Raw genomic sequence first — 19592 nt, forward strand, 5'->3', positions numbered from 1 at the left:
ACACACAAAAAACCCCCAAACACATAGGTTCATATAAAAACTGGTATATGTGTGTTCATAGCAGCATTAATCACAATAGCCTAAAGCTAGAAACAACCCAAATGTCTATCAGCTGATGAATGGAAAGGACAATGGAATATTATTTGGCCATAGAAATAAATACGGATACATGCTACAACATGGGTGAACCTTGAAAACATTATGTTAAGTGAAAGAAGCCAGTCACCAAAAGAACCACATATTATGATTCCCTTTATATGAAATATGCAACATAGACACATCTGTAGAGACAGAAAGGAGATTAGGGCTGAAGGAGATGAGGATGTTGAAGAGGAAGTAATATCTAAAAGGTGTGTTTCTTTTTGGGATGATATAAATATTCTACAGTTGATTGTGGTAGTTGCTGCACAACTCTGTGAATATACTGAAAACCACTGAATTGTATATTTTAAGTGTGTAAATTGTATGGGGTGTGAATTATAGCTTGATAAAATTGTTACAAAAAATAAAAAGCAATGAGGGGGGAAGGCATTTTCCATACAGAGGAAACCAAGATAAGAATAAGAGCAACATTTTTGTTGGAAAAATGCAAGTGAGAACATCTTTAAAGTATTAACATCTGTGTAACAACATCTTTAAAGTATTAAAAGGAAAAAAAAAGTCAACCTAGAAATCTGTACTTGGCAAAAGTCTGTCAAAAATGAGAGCATATCAAAAGTGTGTTTTAGTCTTATAAAGGCTTGTATCACCGGCAGACCCACACTATAGGAAACGTTCAAGGAAATCTTTCAGACAGGGGAAAATGATACCAGATGGAAATCTGGATCTACATAAAGGAATAAAGAACACAAGAAATGGTACCTATGTGGGAAAGTATAAAGACTTTGTTTCTTATTTAAATCTCTTTGAAAATAACGTTAAAAGCAAAAATAATAACAATGTGTTGTGGACATACGAAATAGATAGAAGTAAAATGTACAGTGGAAATAGCAGAAAGATCAGGAGGGGAGAAATGGAAATATCCTGTTGTAAGATTCTTATATCAACTATATGTAAAGCGAAATATCACTTAAAAGTAGACTGTGATAAGTTAAAGGTGCATACTATAAACCCAAGGCAACCATGAAAATAACCTAATTTAGAGTCATAGTTAATAAGCTAACAGAGGCGATGAACTGGAATCATAATAATATTCATTTCATCTAAAGGAAAGCAGAAAAATGGGGGCAGGGGCGGAAAAGAACAGATGAGTTAACCCATCCATGTCAATAATCACATTAAATGTAAATGGTCTAAATATTCCATTCAAAAACAAAGATTATCAAATTGAATAAAAAAGTAAACACCAATCACACGCTAAAAGAAACCCGTTTTAAATATAAAATCCAAATAGTTTCAAAATAAATAGATTGAAAAAGATACACCATGCTAACATTACTCAAAAGAAAGCTGGAGGGACTCTGTTAATATCAGACATAGACAGATGTCTGCTACAATGGACAAAGAAGGTAATTTCATAATGCAAAGAAGTCAGTTACCAAGAGGATATAAAAATCCTAAATATTTATTCATCAAATAAGAGAGCTTCAAAATACATGAAGCACAACTGGATATAGATATAGATAGACCACTAAAGGGAAACAGATAAATCCACAATTATGGGCAGATATTTCCACGTCTCTCAATAACTAATAAAACAACTAGACAGAAAATAAGTAAGGGAAAGAAGACCCAGCATTTTAACAAAACTGACCTAGTGGACATTTTTTGAACATTCCATGTAACAGCAGAATATACATTCTTTTCCAGTATAGATAGAACATAAACCATAGTCTCAGTCATAAAACAGAGCTTAAGAAAATGGATTAAAATAATACAAAGTACCTTCTCTGACCAAAATGGAATTAAATTGTAAATCAATAACAGAAGCAAATCCGAAAAATCCCCCAATACTTGAAAACTAAATAACACACCTTAATAACCATGTTATTAAGGAGAAATCAAAAGGAAATGAGAAAGAATTTTGAACTGAATGAAAACACAACATATAATAATGTTAATGCAGCTAATGGAGTATTTAAATGGAAACTTGTAATACGAAATGTGTATTTTAGAAAAGAAAAATCTCGACTTAATAACTTGAGCTATTATGTTAAGAAACTAGAGAAAGCAAATGAAACACAAAGAAAGCAGAAGAAAGAAGGGGGGACAAGGAAGAGCTAGTCAGTAATAGTTAATACTTGAAACTGGAAAATCAAGAAATAAGAAGAGTATGCTGTTGTTTTTTTTTATTACTGTAAACAAGGTTTTTTGTTTTTAAAGAAAGAACAAGCAGAGTTGAAATTGATTGCCTCTGAAGAACTGGAGTCAGGGTGCAATGGGTCCGGGTAGGAGACTGGTAAGTCTTGAAGAAATGTATGACTTTTAAAACTATGTATGACTTTGTTTAAAAACAAAATAGAAAATTTTAAAGCCTGCAAACTGAGATTGGGTATCATGATCTGGGTGAACGTCATGAAAAAGCGAATTAACCATCATAGACAAATCCTGGTGCAAATATCAAGGTGGGGGGAGGATGGGGAATCAGGTTGGCCTTGGACTTGTAGATAACTCTAAACACCCGAGGTCAATGGAACTTTGCTTTATTGGCATTTTTGTTACCAGTGACAGACGTCTTTTTCAAATGTTAACCGGCCATTTGTATTCCTGAGTAATAGTTGGGTTTGTAATTTTAAAATTGTTGTAGAGGGAAAAAAAAAAAAAAGAGTTGGTATTTTAAAGAACTAACTGCAGCTTCTTCTGCCCTCTAATGGCATAAATTCATCACAGGGGAACTCTTTCTTGGTTCAGAAAAGTACCTTACTAATTTCAGTTTAAAAGATGAAGAGCCTATGGTGTAGGACAGAAAAGGCTGATGTGGTACATAGGGAGATGAGAGGATGGGATGTGTTCTCGGGGAAATGTCATAAAACTTATGAAGATTGAGATTCTACTATAGTGAGATGAGAAGAGAAAAATCAGCATCAGGAAATCGAAAAGGGGTAAACTGATATAAACCCGATCTCAAAAAAATCATCAGAAATATTGAGGAAGGACTGGGTTTCCAGCTGACTGGCCGATTTGAAAAACAAAGACCTAAACTATTAAAAGAGAAGGTGATCCTAGAAGACTGGAAGAAAATTAATCAACGCTTGGGTTATGTAATAAAATTTTGGATAAAAATATTTAAGCCATCTAAAACTTTCAAGATGTGAAAAAGAAATTTACTCTAAAGTGTTACTCAGTTCTCTCAAACCACTTACTGAAAATCTATCCTTTTCTCATTTACTTATGCTGAAGCCGTGACTTTTACATTGGGGTCAATTTCTGGAATTTTATTCCATCCCACTTATTTGCCTGCCCTTGCTGGTACCAATACCATAATGATTTGAAAATTATGTATCTTTTAAGCTTTTTTTTCTCCTTACCTGTAACAGCCAGGGCAATGAGGCCTGTGTGGCCTGGCAGTGAGACCAGGTGTAGCAATCTATTTCTGGGTAGAATATTCCCCTCTTCCCATCAACGTTGTAGCCTATGCCTCAGGTTAAGGACACTGCAAGTGCAAATTTCCATCATATTAAAAGTGGCCTCAAAGGGAATATTCCTCACGTGCTCCACAACCTCGCCTTGGCCCTCCAGCCCACGAGGCGTTCATAATGCCCATGGTGACCTATTTGTACTTCCCAAGAGGCCATCTGCTTTCTCAAAGAAGAGAATTATGGGTGCATATTTTTCTTAAAAAAAAAAAAAGTTTAAAAATGTAGTGTTGTAGCAGAGATTACACATTTTGACTGTCTGCCCCTCCCATACTTTCTCTGGTTTCTAGCACTGATAATAATTTGCCCCATGTTCATTTTTCATTACATCTGTTATTAATTTTTAGGGCATGAGTCAGTCTTCCAGCTTTAGTCATATATTATTAAGCCTAGGTAAAAACATATGCAGTAAACAATTATCAAGATTTTAAGGTGCCAATGTCTCTACAAAAGAGTATTTCAATGTCCGCTCTTGCATTAGTATCTTTTACCACTAAAGACTTTAAAAATGGAAAACTAAATTGAGAAAGATTCATTCTGGCCAAGGCCAATTTGATAGCAAATTACTAAATAGCCACACTGCAAAGTGGCGAAGCAAGATTCATGCTTGTGTTGACTTGAATAAAAGATCACTGTTCACCCTCCAGTTTTCAGTATATAATGAAATATCAATAGCTATTTTAAAAAGTCCTTTTAACATGATCTTAAAAAAAATCTCAAAGGCAACAAAGAAAGCCTTGATAAACAGTTTATACTTGAGATTATATTACTGAAAGAATTCATGAGAAATCTTTGAATATTCTTGTTTAACCCCGTTTTTTTCATATTGTTTCCTATTGTTCACTTAACAGCAGCTACATTACTCTATCAAGGATTTAAGTGGTTTATTTTTTTCAGTTTTCTTTCATGATCATTCTCAATTCTTAAAAGTGTAAAAAATGTTAATGTCAAAAGGATGTGATTATGATATATAAAAAGAAAAAGCAGGGTGCATTATATGCGTGTATATGTATTAGTGAGGCTTTTTTGTTGTTAAGAGACCCACTGAAGCTAGCTTAAGCAAATGGCAGTAGTGTAAAAGGACTCAAAAGCATGTTCCAAATTAGACGTTTTGTTCTATATAGTTTTGTACAATAAGAACAGTGTTTATTAAAGGAATTAAAGACAGGAAAAAGTGGACAAGACCTAAAGGGGGACACTTGCACAGACCAGGATGGCTAAGCCATTAACTGGTTTTCTACCTCTTAACCATTAAACTAGTTTTCTAAACCATTAGTTTTCTACCTCTTTGAAATTCTTGTCTTAAAGCATTTTGGATGGGATTTCATTTCTTTCATTTGGCATGCTGAGACTAGCGAAGGAATTATTTTCAGGTCCTTCATTGTAAGGCTTCGGAGTATCCTTGGCATATTAAAGCAGCTAGTCATTGAAGGACACTGTCTCCCAAATCTCTAGTAGCTCAAAAGTTACATTCTCGTCTTTAAAAAGTTGACTTATTGCTGGTTTCCATGAAGTTTGCAAAATGTAACTTTAAATCTAAAAAAAAAATTATTTTATCTTATCAATTCAAACATTACGTGCAAGACATGGTTTGGCTTCTGAAATATACACTTTGCGGGGCTCACACTTGGTCCAGGGAGACAACAAAACAGAGCCCAGAGTAAGCAATTTGGTGTTACTATACCATAGCCAGTGATGCTGTTGTATCTTGAGTGTGTACGGGGGTGGGCAGGCAGCACTGTGAGAGAATAATTCAAAACAGTTAAGCTAACTCTCAAAACAATGAGTAGGGACTTGTGAGACAGGCAAGGGTGGAAGAAATTCCAGCCAGATGAGAAACAGCCAACTGCAAAATGTAAGGAGATATAACATGGCCCTTTTGGAGACCAGCGAAAACAGGTGGGTTTTAGATGTCCAACTGCAAGTGGCAGGGGTGGGGTGGACTAGTTAGGCACGAGCTGGAGTATCCAAGATTGGATTGAACCTTGATAAGAAGTGGAGTTTCCTGCTCACAGTAGCATTAGACATCATGAGCCATTAGAATTTTTAAGTATCAGGTTAAGTACTGCACCTGGCACACTGCCTGGCCAAGTTCTTTCTTAATTTTCTTTCAAGCCTTTTTTGCTAAGCAGTGTTCAGCACCTGTGTCTAGACTTGGGGATTGAGCTGGTTAGGTACAGCAAGATGGATAAGGGGGAGCAGGTTTTGGGAGTGTTAGCGTGGGGTTGACATGATGGGATATAGGCAACTGTAGAAAGGAAATACAACAGAGTGACTGGGGGATAAGTTGAAACCTCAGGTCTAAATAAAGCCAATAGAGAACAGAACTGGAAGACGAGGTTGTAGATGACATACTGGAGTTTAAGTTGAAGATAGGAATGGTCCCAGTGATAATTAACTCTGGGAAATTGTCAGAGTGGACTGGAGTTAAAGTGAAGGTCAGTTCAGCTTAAACTAACAATGTGCCTAGGTAATGAAACTGACCTCATAGGATGGAATTCATGAGAAAAAGTGAGTTCTGGATGCCAAAATCCTCAGAGAATGTGGGACCCAGAGTCTGTACTTTGAGTGGAGATTAAGAACTAAAGAGTATAGTGTGGCTGGAGTATCTGAACGGACAAGTGGTATGTGATGTGGGTAGGGCCGGGTGAGGCTGGCAGTGGGGAGAACAGGCACCCCATCCCCAGTGATGGAGATGCCTGGGAATTAATGTGATTGAAGGATCACAACAAAAACAGAGCCCTTTAAAAGTAAGTCACTTCCCAAACTTAACTCAGTCCTGAATGGTTTTCATGATGTTAATACCATCTGTTTATCACTCATACTTTTCTTTAAATCACTTGATGTTTTTCCTTAAATATTAAATGTCGCATTAAAAAAACACCCATTCAAGTATGTTTGTACCTAAAACTGACTATCAACAATGCTATACAGCACTGTAAACATGGCACACACTGGGAATAACCAAGGCAAGGAGACAGGGAGTTAATAAAAGCAAGCTGCTGCTGCTGTAAACCCTTTCCTCTTCCACTCCAGTCCAAAGCCCCCTGCCACAGTGCTTTAGGATCACCACCACTGACCAGAACGGGTCTCTTTTCCTCCTTCTACACCTTCGTCTTCTTAATGCCTATTTCTACAGCTGTTTCTAAAGTTCCATTCTTACCCTAACTCCCCAAATTCCTTCAACAGCTTTTTATCGCCTACAATAAACTTGCTGAACCACAGCCATTAAAGAAACCCATTAACCTAGTGCTTCTAGACCTACTGCTGCTTGCTTCTGTCACTGGGTAGACTGGGAAGGCCACAGAGGCTCACTGCTATGTGCTATTTAGCACTTTTATCAAGGAATTTAATACTCACTTATCAGGGTTTCAAGAAAAATACATGACCATAAACAAAATTCCTCATTTCTAAAATTCAACTACTATATTCAAGACCCTTCCCAATTTACTCAATTTGATCTCCAATTAACCATGATTTCTTATTTCTGGCCACTTACTATCAGCCCACTAATGACGTGTATCTTCCTTGTTTACTTCAGAATTTTATACATTCAGCTGGGCTTATACTAAAGGCTCAAAGCAAATGTTAAAAAGGGAGCTACAAGGGAAAAGAGACATGGCACACTTCCCTTCAAATAAACAAGTACTCAGCATTTGAAAAGTTTACTGAAAACTTTTATTATAATCAAAAAGTGACATAACGGGGTTGTAATGAATTCAGCAAATCATTCTGCTGATATTTTAGAACTGATATCAGCTCTTGCCAGGCAATTAAAAAAATTCAAATGTGAAAATTTCACAGTACAGTAAACTCCACCCCAACTAATTAATGGTGGTTAAAAATAATAGGCCCTAGCAAAACCTCTCATGTTACATGGTCACAACTCACAATTCTGTACAAAAGTTCGTGTTATAAAGCTCTGATGTAAAAATCAAATAATCAAGCAGCAATATTTTAAGTGCAGCACAGGGTCTTCAGTATCATTATTTACAAGGCTTGAATCTTTACATTATAACAAAATTTAATACAGATGACTTAGTAATTAAGTCAATGTTTAAAATCTGCCCTCTTACACGGTGACAGATTTCACTTTTTGGTCATCCTTCTCCTTCTCCTTTTCTTTATCTTTGCTCTTCTTTGACTTCTTTTTCTTATGTTTGTGTTTTTGGCTTTTTTCCAATTCTACTTCAGTGCCTGCGTGCTTCTTATGCTTCTTATGTTTTTTATGTTTCTTGTGCTTCTTCTTTTCCTTCTTTTTCTTCTTCTTCTTGCTGTCCTGACTTTCTGCAGAGCTGGCACTGCTACTGCGGCTTCGGGTTTGGCTTCCGGAAGGGCTGTGGCTCCTGCTCGGACTGGCGCTGGGGCTGCTCTGGCTCTGGCTCCTGGCGGCGCCCGCCTGGCCGACTGCCGCCGCGTCCAGGCTCTCTTTTGCCTTCTCTGCCACTTTATCTTTCGGTTCCTTAGAATTTTTCCCCGAAGTCTCCTCCTCTTTTACAGATACGTTGCTTTCGCTGTCACTTTCATTATAGTCTGGTTCAAAAGCAGCTTCGTCAGTTTCTCTAGTTAAGTCAGAGGACAGTCGAGAGGAGTGACTCACCTGGGGTTTAGGTTTGATGGTGTTCTTATCAGCCTGCCCAGTAACCTGCTCCTTCTCCACCTGGGGGTCCGGTGGGTTGAGTACGTAGAGCAGTTTATTGCCACCTGACTCCTTATTGTTCTTCGCCTCCAACAGATGCTTCTCACGATCCTTACAGGGATTTTTATCTACAGATTTTGTCTCTTCGTTTGAACGTTTGGTATCATAAGTAGCTTTATGATCATGAGGTTTCTTGTCTCTTGAGGGACTAGAGCTACTTTTTTTGGAATCTCCTGTTCCTTTTTTAGGCAAATCTCTCTCTTCTCGCGGCTTAGTTTTTTGTCCAGACGCAGAGTCTTTACTCCGAGAAGGAGAGTCTTTTCTCCTTAATTCATTCCTTTCATCTCTACGTTTGGAGCTTGAATACTCTCTGTTGTCATAGTCAGGTTTTTTGTCTCTGTTGGGAGTGAAGTCTTTATTTGAGGAACCTCGAGTGGAATCATGCTTATCTGAAGTTCTCGTCTCTTTGGAAGACTGAGACAGACTTTTAAAATTCCCTTGCTCACTCAGACGGTCTGGATTACTATCTTTCTCTGGCTGAGCGCTGTTCTTCCTCTTTTCCAGGCTTTCCTTTTCTAACACTGAATGATCTCGATCTTTGGTTTTCCCTTTTTCGTTAGATGCAGAGTTTTTTGAACTTTTCACCTCATGCTGTACAATTTCATGGCTCACTTCCTTGGTGAGCTTCTGAATTTTCTCTGATGACTCACTTTCCTTTTCAGTATACTTGACTGTATTTGATGGCTTAGTGCTAACATTCTTTATAACACTGGCAGGTTTTCCTACACTTGATATCGGCTGTGTGGTGGTGGATTTAACATCTTCTTCTTCTGATTCAAAGTCATCTTTATCCCATTTGGATTGGGGAACCTGAATCATAATAATAACATCTTCAGCAGGAGCTGTGTTATCATTATTATATTCTTCCATTGTCTTAATGACAGTTCGTTTTGTATCTGTTTTTTCTTCAGATTTTCGCACAGGACTGCCTCCAGTTGAACTCGTACTAAAAAAAATAATTGAAATATTTTTTAATTAATAAAGAATTCACTATTATTAAACACTGATAAATATAAAAAGCTAACTTAAACATGACAAATGTTCTTTTAACTTTCAAAAGCCACTTACTCTGCTCTGAGAGAGAGATAAATGATTTAAGTGTATGATTATATAAAAACAAATGCAGTCTCCTCGAGGTTTGCCTGCCCAGAGCTCTGCTGCTCCCAGGGGACAGAACGCAGGGCTAGAGCAGCCCTCAGTGGCCTGGGCGGCTGTGCCTGTCCCCAGGCTGCACAAGGCACATTCATCGTGGGGGGTGGGTGGGCAGGGACACGTGGCTCACCCCCCCCAAAATCTACTTATAATCTTATCTTTAACATTTCCTTTCTTCAAAGACAAGAGTAAAGCAGCCTAAGCCCCAACATCAGTACATTTTTAATCAACATATTCTGCTTTATATGCCCCGACCCACCCAGGCATAATCAGATACCTGGTATAATCCACAAGCGTTGAGCTGGATCCTTCAGTTCCAGTTACTTTTCGCCTGACCTTTCCTTTGACTTTTTCTTGTTTAACTTTGCTAGATGTTGATTCCAATTTTTCAGAGGGCTCTTTTGTGTTAGATACATTTTCGGTACTTCCAATTTTTTTACCAGTTTCTCTGTTGAGCTTGATTTTTTTGGCTGGGGCAGTTGATGATGAGATTTTGTCTTTTTCAGGTGTCCTATCCAATTTTTCAATATCAGGTTCCATTTTGCGCTTTGGTGATGGTTTCACTATTTCAGTTACTTCTAATTTAGAGATTTTCATTGACGATGACTCAAAATCTTTCTCTGTACCTTTCTCTTCGGTTTTTCTTTTCCTTTTTTCTCCCTTGCTATCGAGCGGTTTACTCTTCTCGTTAGGCTTCCTGGCCTTTTCTTCCTTACTAGCTGGCTTCTCTGACTTGACGTCTTTGGAGTAGTCCTTCTTCACTTTTTCTTCTTTGACGGGTTTTGTCTCTTGGTGTTCTTTCACTGACTTAGAGTGAGCTTTTCTGGGGGTACCAATGATCTTTTCATCTTTTTGAGAGGAAGATGATGGTTTCACACTGTCAGTCTTTGGAGTCTCCTCTTTGGCTTTTTTAAGCGGAGGTTCAGATCGAGGAGATTTTTCACGCTCTCCATCTAGTTTTTCTTGGGGCCCTTTAGCAGGTTTTACAACAGTTTCTTTTTTGGACACAGTAGACCCATCATTTTTTCGTTTGGTCTTGTCACCTTTTGCTTTAGGTTTGTCTTTTTCTCTCTTGTCTTTTTCAGATATTGATTTAAAAGTGATGGATTCGGCATCCATTGGCTCATCTCTAACAGGTGTAGCATCATCTCTACTTGGGAGAACAAATAATGAGTCCGTTTTATTTTCTTCACCACTTGTAGGCTCTCTTGATTTCCTCGATGTTTCTAATAACTCTGGGTTTAGAAAACCTTCACTTTCTTCCCCCTTTCTTCTTTTTCTGTGTTTCTTATGTTTATTTCCTTTACCATCTCCTGGAGCATTTTCACTCTCCTTCTCTTTTGACTTTGTATTATCCTTCTGATTGTGACTGTCTCTCGATGAAAGCTTTTCTGGATAGTTGCCACCTATGTTTCGACTTCTGTGACTTTGTCCACCAGAGTAATCCTCTCTGCGGCCTCTTGTGAAGGGAGAATTCCTGATGTTAAGTGGTACAAATCTCTCTGGAGAAAAGTTCTCTCTATTTGCTGACGGCCGAGGCTGAGCCCCAGCAGCATAGCCTTTATAATATTTTTCATACCACTCTCTGTATTTTCTCTCCCATTCTCGGTAACGCTCTTTTTCAAATGGGTCTCTAAAGTCAACACTCCTCCCGTAATAAGCTTTCATGTCATAAGGTGGTGGCACTTCTCTGTATCTGTTAAAATATTCACGTTCTGTTTCCCCTTGAGGTACGTTACGTTTATTAGGAGACTGTCCCCTGAACGCTTGAGGAGATCTTGATCGTGAATGATATCGTCTATATGGGGGTGACCTTGACCTAGATCGATGATACCCATGGGATCGAGACCGTGAACGGTAATTTCGACTCTTCCCTCTGCCTCTTCTGGGGTATGGAGGCGACCGTGAATAGGAACGAGAGTGCGAACGGCTAAATGATCGAGAATAAGAACGTGAACGTGTTGAACCAGATCTTGATTTAGAATAAGTATATGAACTTCTTGAATAGGATGAACCACTATAGGGAGATTTGGACCTAAAAACAAACATAAAACAACAGTTGATAGTTGAGAAATATACACAAAATAAAAGACTCTCAGATTCAAGTACACTCTCCTCACGGTTCCATCTTTCTTTACAAGTTTCACCTTAGATGACTATTAAAGAGGCATGGTGACCTCTACTGGAATGGAATAAAGTACACAAAGATCAGAGCAATCACTTGTTCAAAACAAAAGTGAAATCTTAACAATCAGAGTGAAGTGCATTAATGTACCGTGAGTTATATGAACTAATCAACATTAAACAGAATGCAATTAAATTTAAATTTTACTTCCTATCTGATTATTTAAGTAGGAGTAGTTTTTCTGTCCTATATTGACCAATAATCTAGCTTTAAAAGGAACCACATTTCAAGCATAAGCTTTTTAAAAAAAAATAAGTCTCTTAAACAAACTTCCAGGGAATTTTTGTAATTCAATTTTTCTATCAATAAAGCAATTTGTCTTCTACTGTTACTTCACGATGACACAGGTTAATGTTCCAGCAAGAAGCTGTAGCCTTAAGTAAAAGGGTCCTCAGAAATGTAATCTTTGGCTAGTCCCCTATTTCTTTCCTTTCACAAACATTTCCCAATTATTTCACACTATAAATAACTTCAAGGGACAAGGGCAATTTAATCCCCGTAACTGCTACTTCTACACAATAGAATTTACAGTGAGACATTATTTCAAAAAACAGATATTGGGAAATAAGCTACATTTCCATTTCTATAAACCTAGACCGAATCAGAAAAATTCCATAAGTGTGATGTTATTTATATCCATAGCTAATCCCTGGATATTCAAAGTCCCATTTGTAATTCTGTTGTGAAGGCTTGCAAAACACTAACCTGGAAAATGAGCGCCTACGCTCCTTTTGAATCTTTTTGTATTCCATCAATTCCTTAGCAAAATCATTTGTAAACTCATCTAGCTTGGACTTTTTCTTTTCCCTAGTAAAATAAAGTTAAAGAGTGAAAGTTAACAAAAACCATTTAAGAAAACTAACAAGACAAATGTAATTAGATCATGAATGAAATGAATGAAGTTGCCATCAGTTTTCCACTTTACAACTACAAATAACTAGGAATCCCTGAGGGAGTTGCTTGCATGGCTTTGGTTTAATTTTCAGGTGATTTTTCTTCTACTAACTGGAAACACTGAAAAATGTTTCCAAAGATACCTAGTTAATGTTACATCAGAAAATGAAAGTGTATAATCATTTCAAATTAAAACACTTACTCTTCTTTCAGCCGCCGCTGCTCTCTATAGAATTCTTCCCTGGACAAAGGTGGTGCTTGTGTGGTTGGGATGGTATTTGAATGAGCTGTCTGCACTCCCGATGATACCCAAGGTGCTGATAAATTGGCTGGAGCTGGAGGAAACCCTGGAGGGGGAACACTATACCCAGCAGGTGGTGGCTGGCCAGGAGGAAACTGAGGAGAAAACTGTGGTGGAGGAACACCTGGAGGGAGAGGAAGTGTATGGGGAGGAGGAGGATACAAGGGAGGGGGCGGGACAGGTACAAAAACTGGAGTTGCTGGTAGTGATGGGCCTTGAGTTCTCTGGGATCTTTCGCTGTGGTGTCGTCCACGGTTTATACTTCTAGAAAAATAAATTCCAAAATATTATTCCCTCAAACTAAAAGCATCAGAGACAAGTAAGCTTATCTTTTCTATCCATAATTATTTTAAAGCTTCCAAACAATGGAAAAGAATTAACTATTCAAATAAGCATAGGGACACCAATATCATTTATGCATAAAAAAGTTAACATCATTTATACATGAAAGTAACTTTTAAGGCCAGTTAGGGGCTGAGATGATACAAGTTCACAGGGCCTTGTATATATGGAGATACTATATTTAAAAGTTCTCTCTCTTTTTTTAATTCCTTTGGTCGGGGGGCAGGGATAGGTTTATTTAACTTATTTATTTAATGGAGGTACTGAACCCAGGACCTCCTGCATGCTAGGCATGCACTCTACCACTAGAGCTAGACCCTCCCTCCAAAGTTCTTTTGTGACATTCAGATTATCACTCCACAATGATCTCTTGTTACTTCCGAATCTGTCATTTGAAGGACAGACAGGTTAATTCTCTGTGACCGAGTTCTCCCTCAAATGCCTTCCAAGACCAAGAGTTTAAATGAAGAAAAACCACTTCCTATAATCTTTCTGAGGAAATAAGATCCTTCAAAGTAGAATAAGTATAAGTTTAATGTTTGTAATTAACAACTGAAAATCTGTTTTCTCTCAAAGGGTTAGGTAAAAATAATAGTGCTGGCCAAAGTTTCTGAATTTTGCCTCATCAGAGAAACGGTGGTTTCTTTAAAAGAGCGGTCTTATTTCTAATTTATAGTATATTTATACTATAAGTAACTTTAAATTATAAGTAACTGGTATGTAGCAGCAGCAGCAGGGGTTTGGATTTTAAGCCTCTTTTCAGAAAGTCTGAATTAGTAAATATTATCTTCTTAATAAATATGTGGTCTAACAATGAAATAGTAGCTATCTTTCATAAGCTTAGCAATTCTCCTTGAAGCACCAGAAGATACTTTAAGTATGACCTAGACCTGTATGGCTTACTTCTTAGATTAACACTGCTTGTGCCTGTCCAGGGCAAGGGCCTCTATCAACCCCCTTATCTCTTCTCTTGGAAGAGAAAGTGGGAGAAGATTGGGACAACTGAGTCTAGGAGAGAGAGAAACCCAATTGTTTTTAATTGGGAGCTGAGCTGGTTGATATTCATCTTAAATAGACACCTTAAATATTGTCTGGGCTTTTCTGACTTCCTTCTACGCTCAACAGAGTAAATGTAAGCCAATGTTCTGCTGTGTGCTGACAGGGAGAAAATAATCCTTGGGAAGGAGTATTAAAAATGTAGCCTTAAAAAAAAAATCATCATTAATTTATTTATTTGAAATTCTCTATACATATCATTCACTAGTTTTTAAAAAAATTTTTAATTTTTAAAAAATTTATTTTCATTTATTTATTGTATTTTGGGTTTTCTGGGTGGCGAGGGAGGAAATTAATTTATTTATTCTTGGAGGAGGTGCTGGGGATTGAACTCAGGACCTCGTGCATGCTAAGCATGCTGCTCTACCACTTGAGCTACACCCTCCCCCTAATCTTTTTTTTTTAATTAAAGTATAGTCAGTTACAATGTATCAATTTCTGGTGTACAGCATAAAGTCCTAGTCATACATATACACACATATATTAGTTTTCATATAAAAAAATCATCATTTAAAATACTAAATGTAATCTCTTCTTTCCTAAGTCTCTTAAGGGCAACTACTTAAGACTTCAGTGAGGTAAGTGTAAAACAAATGAATCCATTCCGTCTGCCACTGCTGTGCTTGAATTTGTGTTGTATTTTTCAGTGTATCATCAAATTACTGTTTTTCAAGATTTTTAGCGAGCCTACCTGTAGCAGCTCCTCTCCCCTCTTCTAATTTGCTGTGGTGGAGAAACCAGATATCCAAGCTTGTTGGAACTGTGTGAAAAAGGATAAAGAAGGCTTGAGTATAATCCAAGAACTTTCTGTGCGTAGACTTTAGGATACCTATTCTAAAACTATTCTGAAAACTTTCCCTTACCCCCTGATCCTGATTCTTAAACTCGTTCCAGACAGAGGAGATACGAGCAAGCATTACATTTACTTAAAATTAAATATTTTTCTTATTAATGTATTATAAACAATAATTAAACCTCAATATATATTTTATGTAATGTTATATTTTAATTAGCATTCTGTAAGTTACTCTGTGAACTTATTGCTATAGAAAAGGAAGAGAGCCCTTTTATCTGATGGGTATTACGTGGGGCGTTGACATGTGAGGTGAGTAGCACCATTTCAACTCTACAGGTGAGGCAATGGAGGCTGAGAAGTAAAGTCACACAGACACTGTCATTTGGCCAGTAAATGCAGGATCTGGGATTCAAACCCAGGTCTGTTTCCAAATCCTGTCTTCCTTCTACAGATATATTCTGCTAGTCTCTCAATTAACATACTTTTCTGCAAGAAGTTTGGTTTATCTTACAAAAAGATTCAAGTTTTAGAATATAAGCCAGTTTATATAATATTAATATGGGTTATGTAAACAGAAATAATTGTATAAAAACAATAAATATATCTGATTTTTAATGCCCAGAATATCCTATAGAAAATCAAAGTTCTCAGTACTTCAGGGCAGAAAAATCATACCCTATAGATTTTTTTTTTTTTCAGGAGAAGGAAGGATTTATTACTTGCAGCAAGTAAGGCTAACACTGAGGATTTTTCAGAAAGCAGGGTCTCCCATACCCTGTAGATTTTAATACGCAATCAAATTTCATTAACAAAGCTATTCAAAATGAGAAATTTTGTGTTTGGTAGCCTTTAACCTTAGTACATGTTTATTTACTCAAATCAAATTCTGAAAATCCAAATTAAAGACAGGAAAAACTTTAATCTACTAGGATAATAACTGATTCAGTATTTAGAATATTCTTTCAAGTAATTCTTATCTGTTTCTTAACTGAGATCCTGACAAGATCACCATTTGTTAAGTCATAAAAGTAAAAAGAATTTATAAGAGTTTATATTTTATTATTTTAGAAAAGAATTACTCATCATTCTTTTAGAAAATAATTCCTCATATAGTCTTGAATTTGTGACATTTTACATAAAAACCATGTTAACACGGCATATAGAAGAGTTCACAATAAAAAGACACTCAGCAACACACTGCTTGATTGTATTTCCATTATCTAGCTAGAAAGCAAGCATCTTAAGATTATTTCAAACATATACTCACTGTTCCCAACCTGGTCGACCACCACCAGGACGAGCAGTGTTTATTCTTACTGGACCTTGGAAACAAAAATAAACAAAAACAGTAAGTAAATATAAAAGTACATGTTAAATAAAGTTAATATTATTTTTTTTAAGGAAAACAAAGTTCAAACCAAAATGATTTTACTCACCAGTTGTGGGGATCAATTGTCCATGCAATAATGACTGTCCAAGCAAAGATGGGGTTCCAAGTACAGGCACCTGATAACCCTTTAGGAAAAAGCACAAAAAGGGAATAGTTAAAAACAAACATACAAACAAACAAACAACTCTACTGCAATAAAAAAAAAATCCCTTAGTTTAAAAGCCAGTAAAACCTACCTTCTCTTCCATAAGAGCAGTGATTGCGATTGAAGAGGCCCCCTTTGAATGTTCTGATGCAAGCGCTGCCGCTGGCAGTATTTTATTATCAGAATCCCTGGAAAGTAATGTAATTTACAGTACATGAACATGTTGTCAGAAACGGAGGACCAAAGGCACAAGCTTCCAACTACGTAAGATATGTAAGGCCTCGGGAAGTAATGTACCACAGGACGACGGCAGCCAACGCTGCGCTATGGTATTCGAGAAAGCGGGTAGAAGAGCACAGACATTAAGATTTCTCATCACAAGAGAAAAAAAATTTTTTTCCTTTTTATTGTATTTATGTAAGAAGATGGATGTTCGCTGAACCTACTGTGGTAATTATTTCAGAATATATGTAATTCAAACCATCATGCTGTGTGCCTTAAATGTATACAGTGATATATGTCAATTATTTCTCCATAAAGCTGGAAAAAAATATACAGGCAGTCAATGACAACATTTTCCCTATTTTTTGGAAAAAACAAAATTCCATGCTACAAAGATTGAGTCATATTTAAGAGGCCTCTATAATACCTGCAAAGTTAGAAAAAACAACAGATCTGAAGAAAATGTCTACATTGCACAAATATTCTTGTTTCAGGAATGTATAACCTCTGATAAAAGGACTATAAGGTTTCCTTTCGCATGTACTGAGTAAGAATTATCAAAGAAAAAAAGTAAAAATCACATCCTGCTGTTACTAACTCTGTTTATCCAGCAAACCTGCATTAAAATGAGTTAAAGCAAGGACAACTGGAAACATCTGAGAAAAGTGAGAGAGGACTGGACTTCTGAAGAATTCCTCACGTGTAAGTGAAGGAACCTCCTTAAAAAGTACTGTCTGTGATACATATGATAGAAACTGGTTCAGCTTTAAAACTAGGAAAGCTTAAAAAAAAAAGAAAAAGAAAAGAAGTTGTGAAACAAAAAAACCCCAGAAAACAGACAAAAAAAGAGATTAAGAGTAAACTCTACTTCCAGCTCGACCACTAAATCAGTCTTAGGTAACTCAGCAACCTTTGTGGGACCTGTTCCGACTACGAATCAAACAGAAGGCTGAAGCACGTCAGTGGGGTTTCTTGTAAAGGTCTACTCCTGAAGATTCTGCCTCTGGAACCGACTCCTGGCACTATTTTTCAAAAGCCAGTTGATTTTTTAAGAATTTATGAGCCACTGGACTATACAGTCAAAGGTCCCTTTCATTTCAGGAGTGGGGATTTTACTGAGTTTTCACAACTCTTCTACGTAATCATGCTCCAAAACAATGATTATTTCTGACCTGTCTGCCTCTACCAGTGTTCATCCCCTCCTCTCTGCCTATCTAAATTGTTCTTAGTCCTGCCCAAACCCACTGCTTTGTTTCCTAATTCCATCATTGTAACCAGAACTGAATTCTCCCTCCTGTGAACTGCAGAGCTGTTATGTGATGTGATTCAACATGTAACAGGGGTTGATGGCGATTTGTATAGTTTTTGACCTTGGGATGCTTAATCATTTGCACATGAATCTCCTTCATTTGCCTGCTCCTCCAGGAAGACTACGTCACTTCTCCTAAGTCACCCACCTTGCGGAGCAGAGTGGTTCTGCAAGCACGCTATGTAGTACAGGCCACTACGACAACAGCTGAAGCGACAGACACTAAGAACTACAGCCCTGATCTCGCCTGTTTCCTAACGGGGAGAACTGTACACAGACTTACCGGAAAGGCCCATCTGACTTTTCTGAGTGGACTGATATGGAGACTGTTGCAGTTATGTCGGGTACAGGGGCTGGGGCAGAAGATGGATTTCCAGGCACAGGAGGGGCCAAAGAAGACTGATTAGAAGTCAATGAGGATATAGAGGGAGCCGGGTGAGTTGAAGAAGACGTCACTGGAATCATCAGAGGATCTTGTTGTCTTGATATTGGAGATCTCATCAAAGGTTGTAGGTTCCGCTGAATGAGTGGTCTTGGAGGTGGTATTGGGGGTGGGGGTGGGGGTAACTGTTTTCTTAGTCTTTTCGTATAACCGGTTTCATTTTTGAAGTTATTAACAGCCTACAAACACCAAACATAAAAATGCAGAAAAATGTAACGTAGTATTTATTCAAGTACAGTTAAATCAATTAAAAGATTAAAAAAAAATTTTTTTCATAAAAAGGGATACAAATACATTAGCTACCTGTCTTAAGAACTTATTGGCGATTAAAGCATCTGGAGAGACATCATTTTGATGACACGTTGGACATGTATGTTCATCTGATTCCAATAGTGCTGTTCTTATACCTATGTATAAGATTTTAAATATTAAGAAAAGCATAGTAGGGACTCAGTTTTTAGGGAAAGAGTTAAAAAGCTTACATGTGTTCAGTTACAGCACTGTTTTCCAAGCACACATCACTAATTTCTACACTTAGATTCAGAAACTGATAATTTCTTGCTGATTTGCACTCCTCCACTCTAACTTCTCTCTACCTTAAACACAGAAGGCATGGATATAATTTAAGCATTTAAATTGAGAAAAGATGCTCTTTCCCAAATACTATTCTCCTTGTTTAGCTAGTAACTGGATTATAGGGAAAAAAAATAGAAATAGAGATTGTCTAGAAAGAGACAAAAACTTTATATGGCCAACACAGGGTTTTTAAGAGAGGCATTACTAGAAAAGAGCATTATAAATAACAGAAGCATTATTCAGGCAAGGAAATTAGAAACATCTACAGCACAGCAGGTAAGAAAACACACTAAATTACAGATGCACTGATTATGCTCCAGTGTAGTTAAAAAAAAAAAAATCCAGTAATTAGTTGTTTGTTAAATCCAAGACACACTCTGAAACAAGTCATAAGTGACCTCTTCTTGACTTTGGTCTTCACTGAAGAGGTCCCAAAACAAAGATTTCTATTTGAAAACTATCTTTTAGAAATGAAAAAGACCAGAGCAGGACTGAGCAATGGAATTTT

The 19592-nt window shown here is 37.1% G+C and overlaps 1 protein-coding gene across 2 annotated transcripts in view; it reads right to left on the reverse strand.

Moving 5' to 3' along the window:
- Positions 1 to 7230: 7230 nt before the first annotated feature.
- RBBP6 (RB binding protein 6, ubiquitin ligase) overlaps positions 7231 to 19592 on the reverse strand; it is a 31323-nt gene continuing 18961 nt past the window's right edge. The window contains exons 9-18 of one of the 2 annotated variants that reach the window (XM_006193109.3): positions 18812 to 18915; positions 18350 to 18687; positions 16627 to 16723; positions 16437 to 16515; positions 16268 to 16322; positions 14896 to 14964; positions 12708 to 13070; positions 12317 to 12418; positions 9704 to 11461; positions 7231 to 9220 (exon numbers count right to left, since the gene is read on the reverse strand). In XM_006193109.3, the coding sequence (XP_006193171.2) occupies positions 7648 to 9220; positions 9704 to 11461; positions 12317 to 12418; positions 12708 to 13070; positions 14896 to 14964; positions 16268 to 16322; positions 16437 to 16515; positions 16627 to 16723; positions 18350 to 18687; positions 18812 to 18915 (4538 nt within the window). In that variant the 3' untranslated portion in view covers positions 7231 to 7647. The remainder of the gene's footprint in view (positions 9221 to 9703; positions 11462 to 12316; positions 12419 to 12707; positions 13071 to 14895; positions 14965 to 16267; positions 16323 to 16436; positions 16516 to 16626; positions 16724 to 18349; positions 18688 to 18811; positions 18916 to 19592) is intronic. The other variant, XM_032460849.1, reaches the window with a different exon arrangement.

Source organism: Camelus ferus, chromosome 18, assembly GCF_009834535.1.
Source record: "Camelus ferus isolate YT-003-E chromosome 18, BCGSAC_Cfer_1.0, whole genome shotgun sequence".
Lineage (NCBI taxonomy): Eukaryota > Metazoa > Chordata > Mammalia > Artiodactyla > Camelidae > Camelus > Camelus ferus.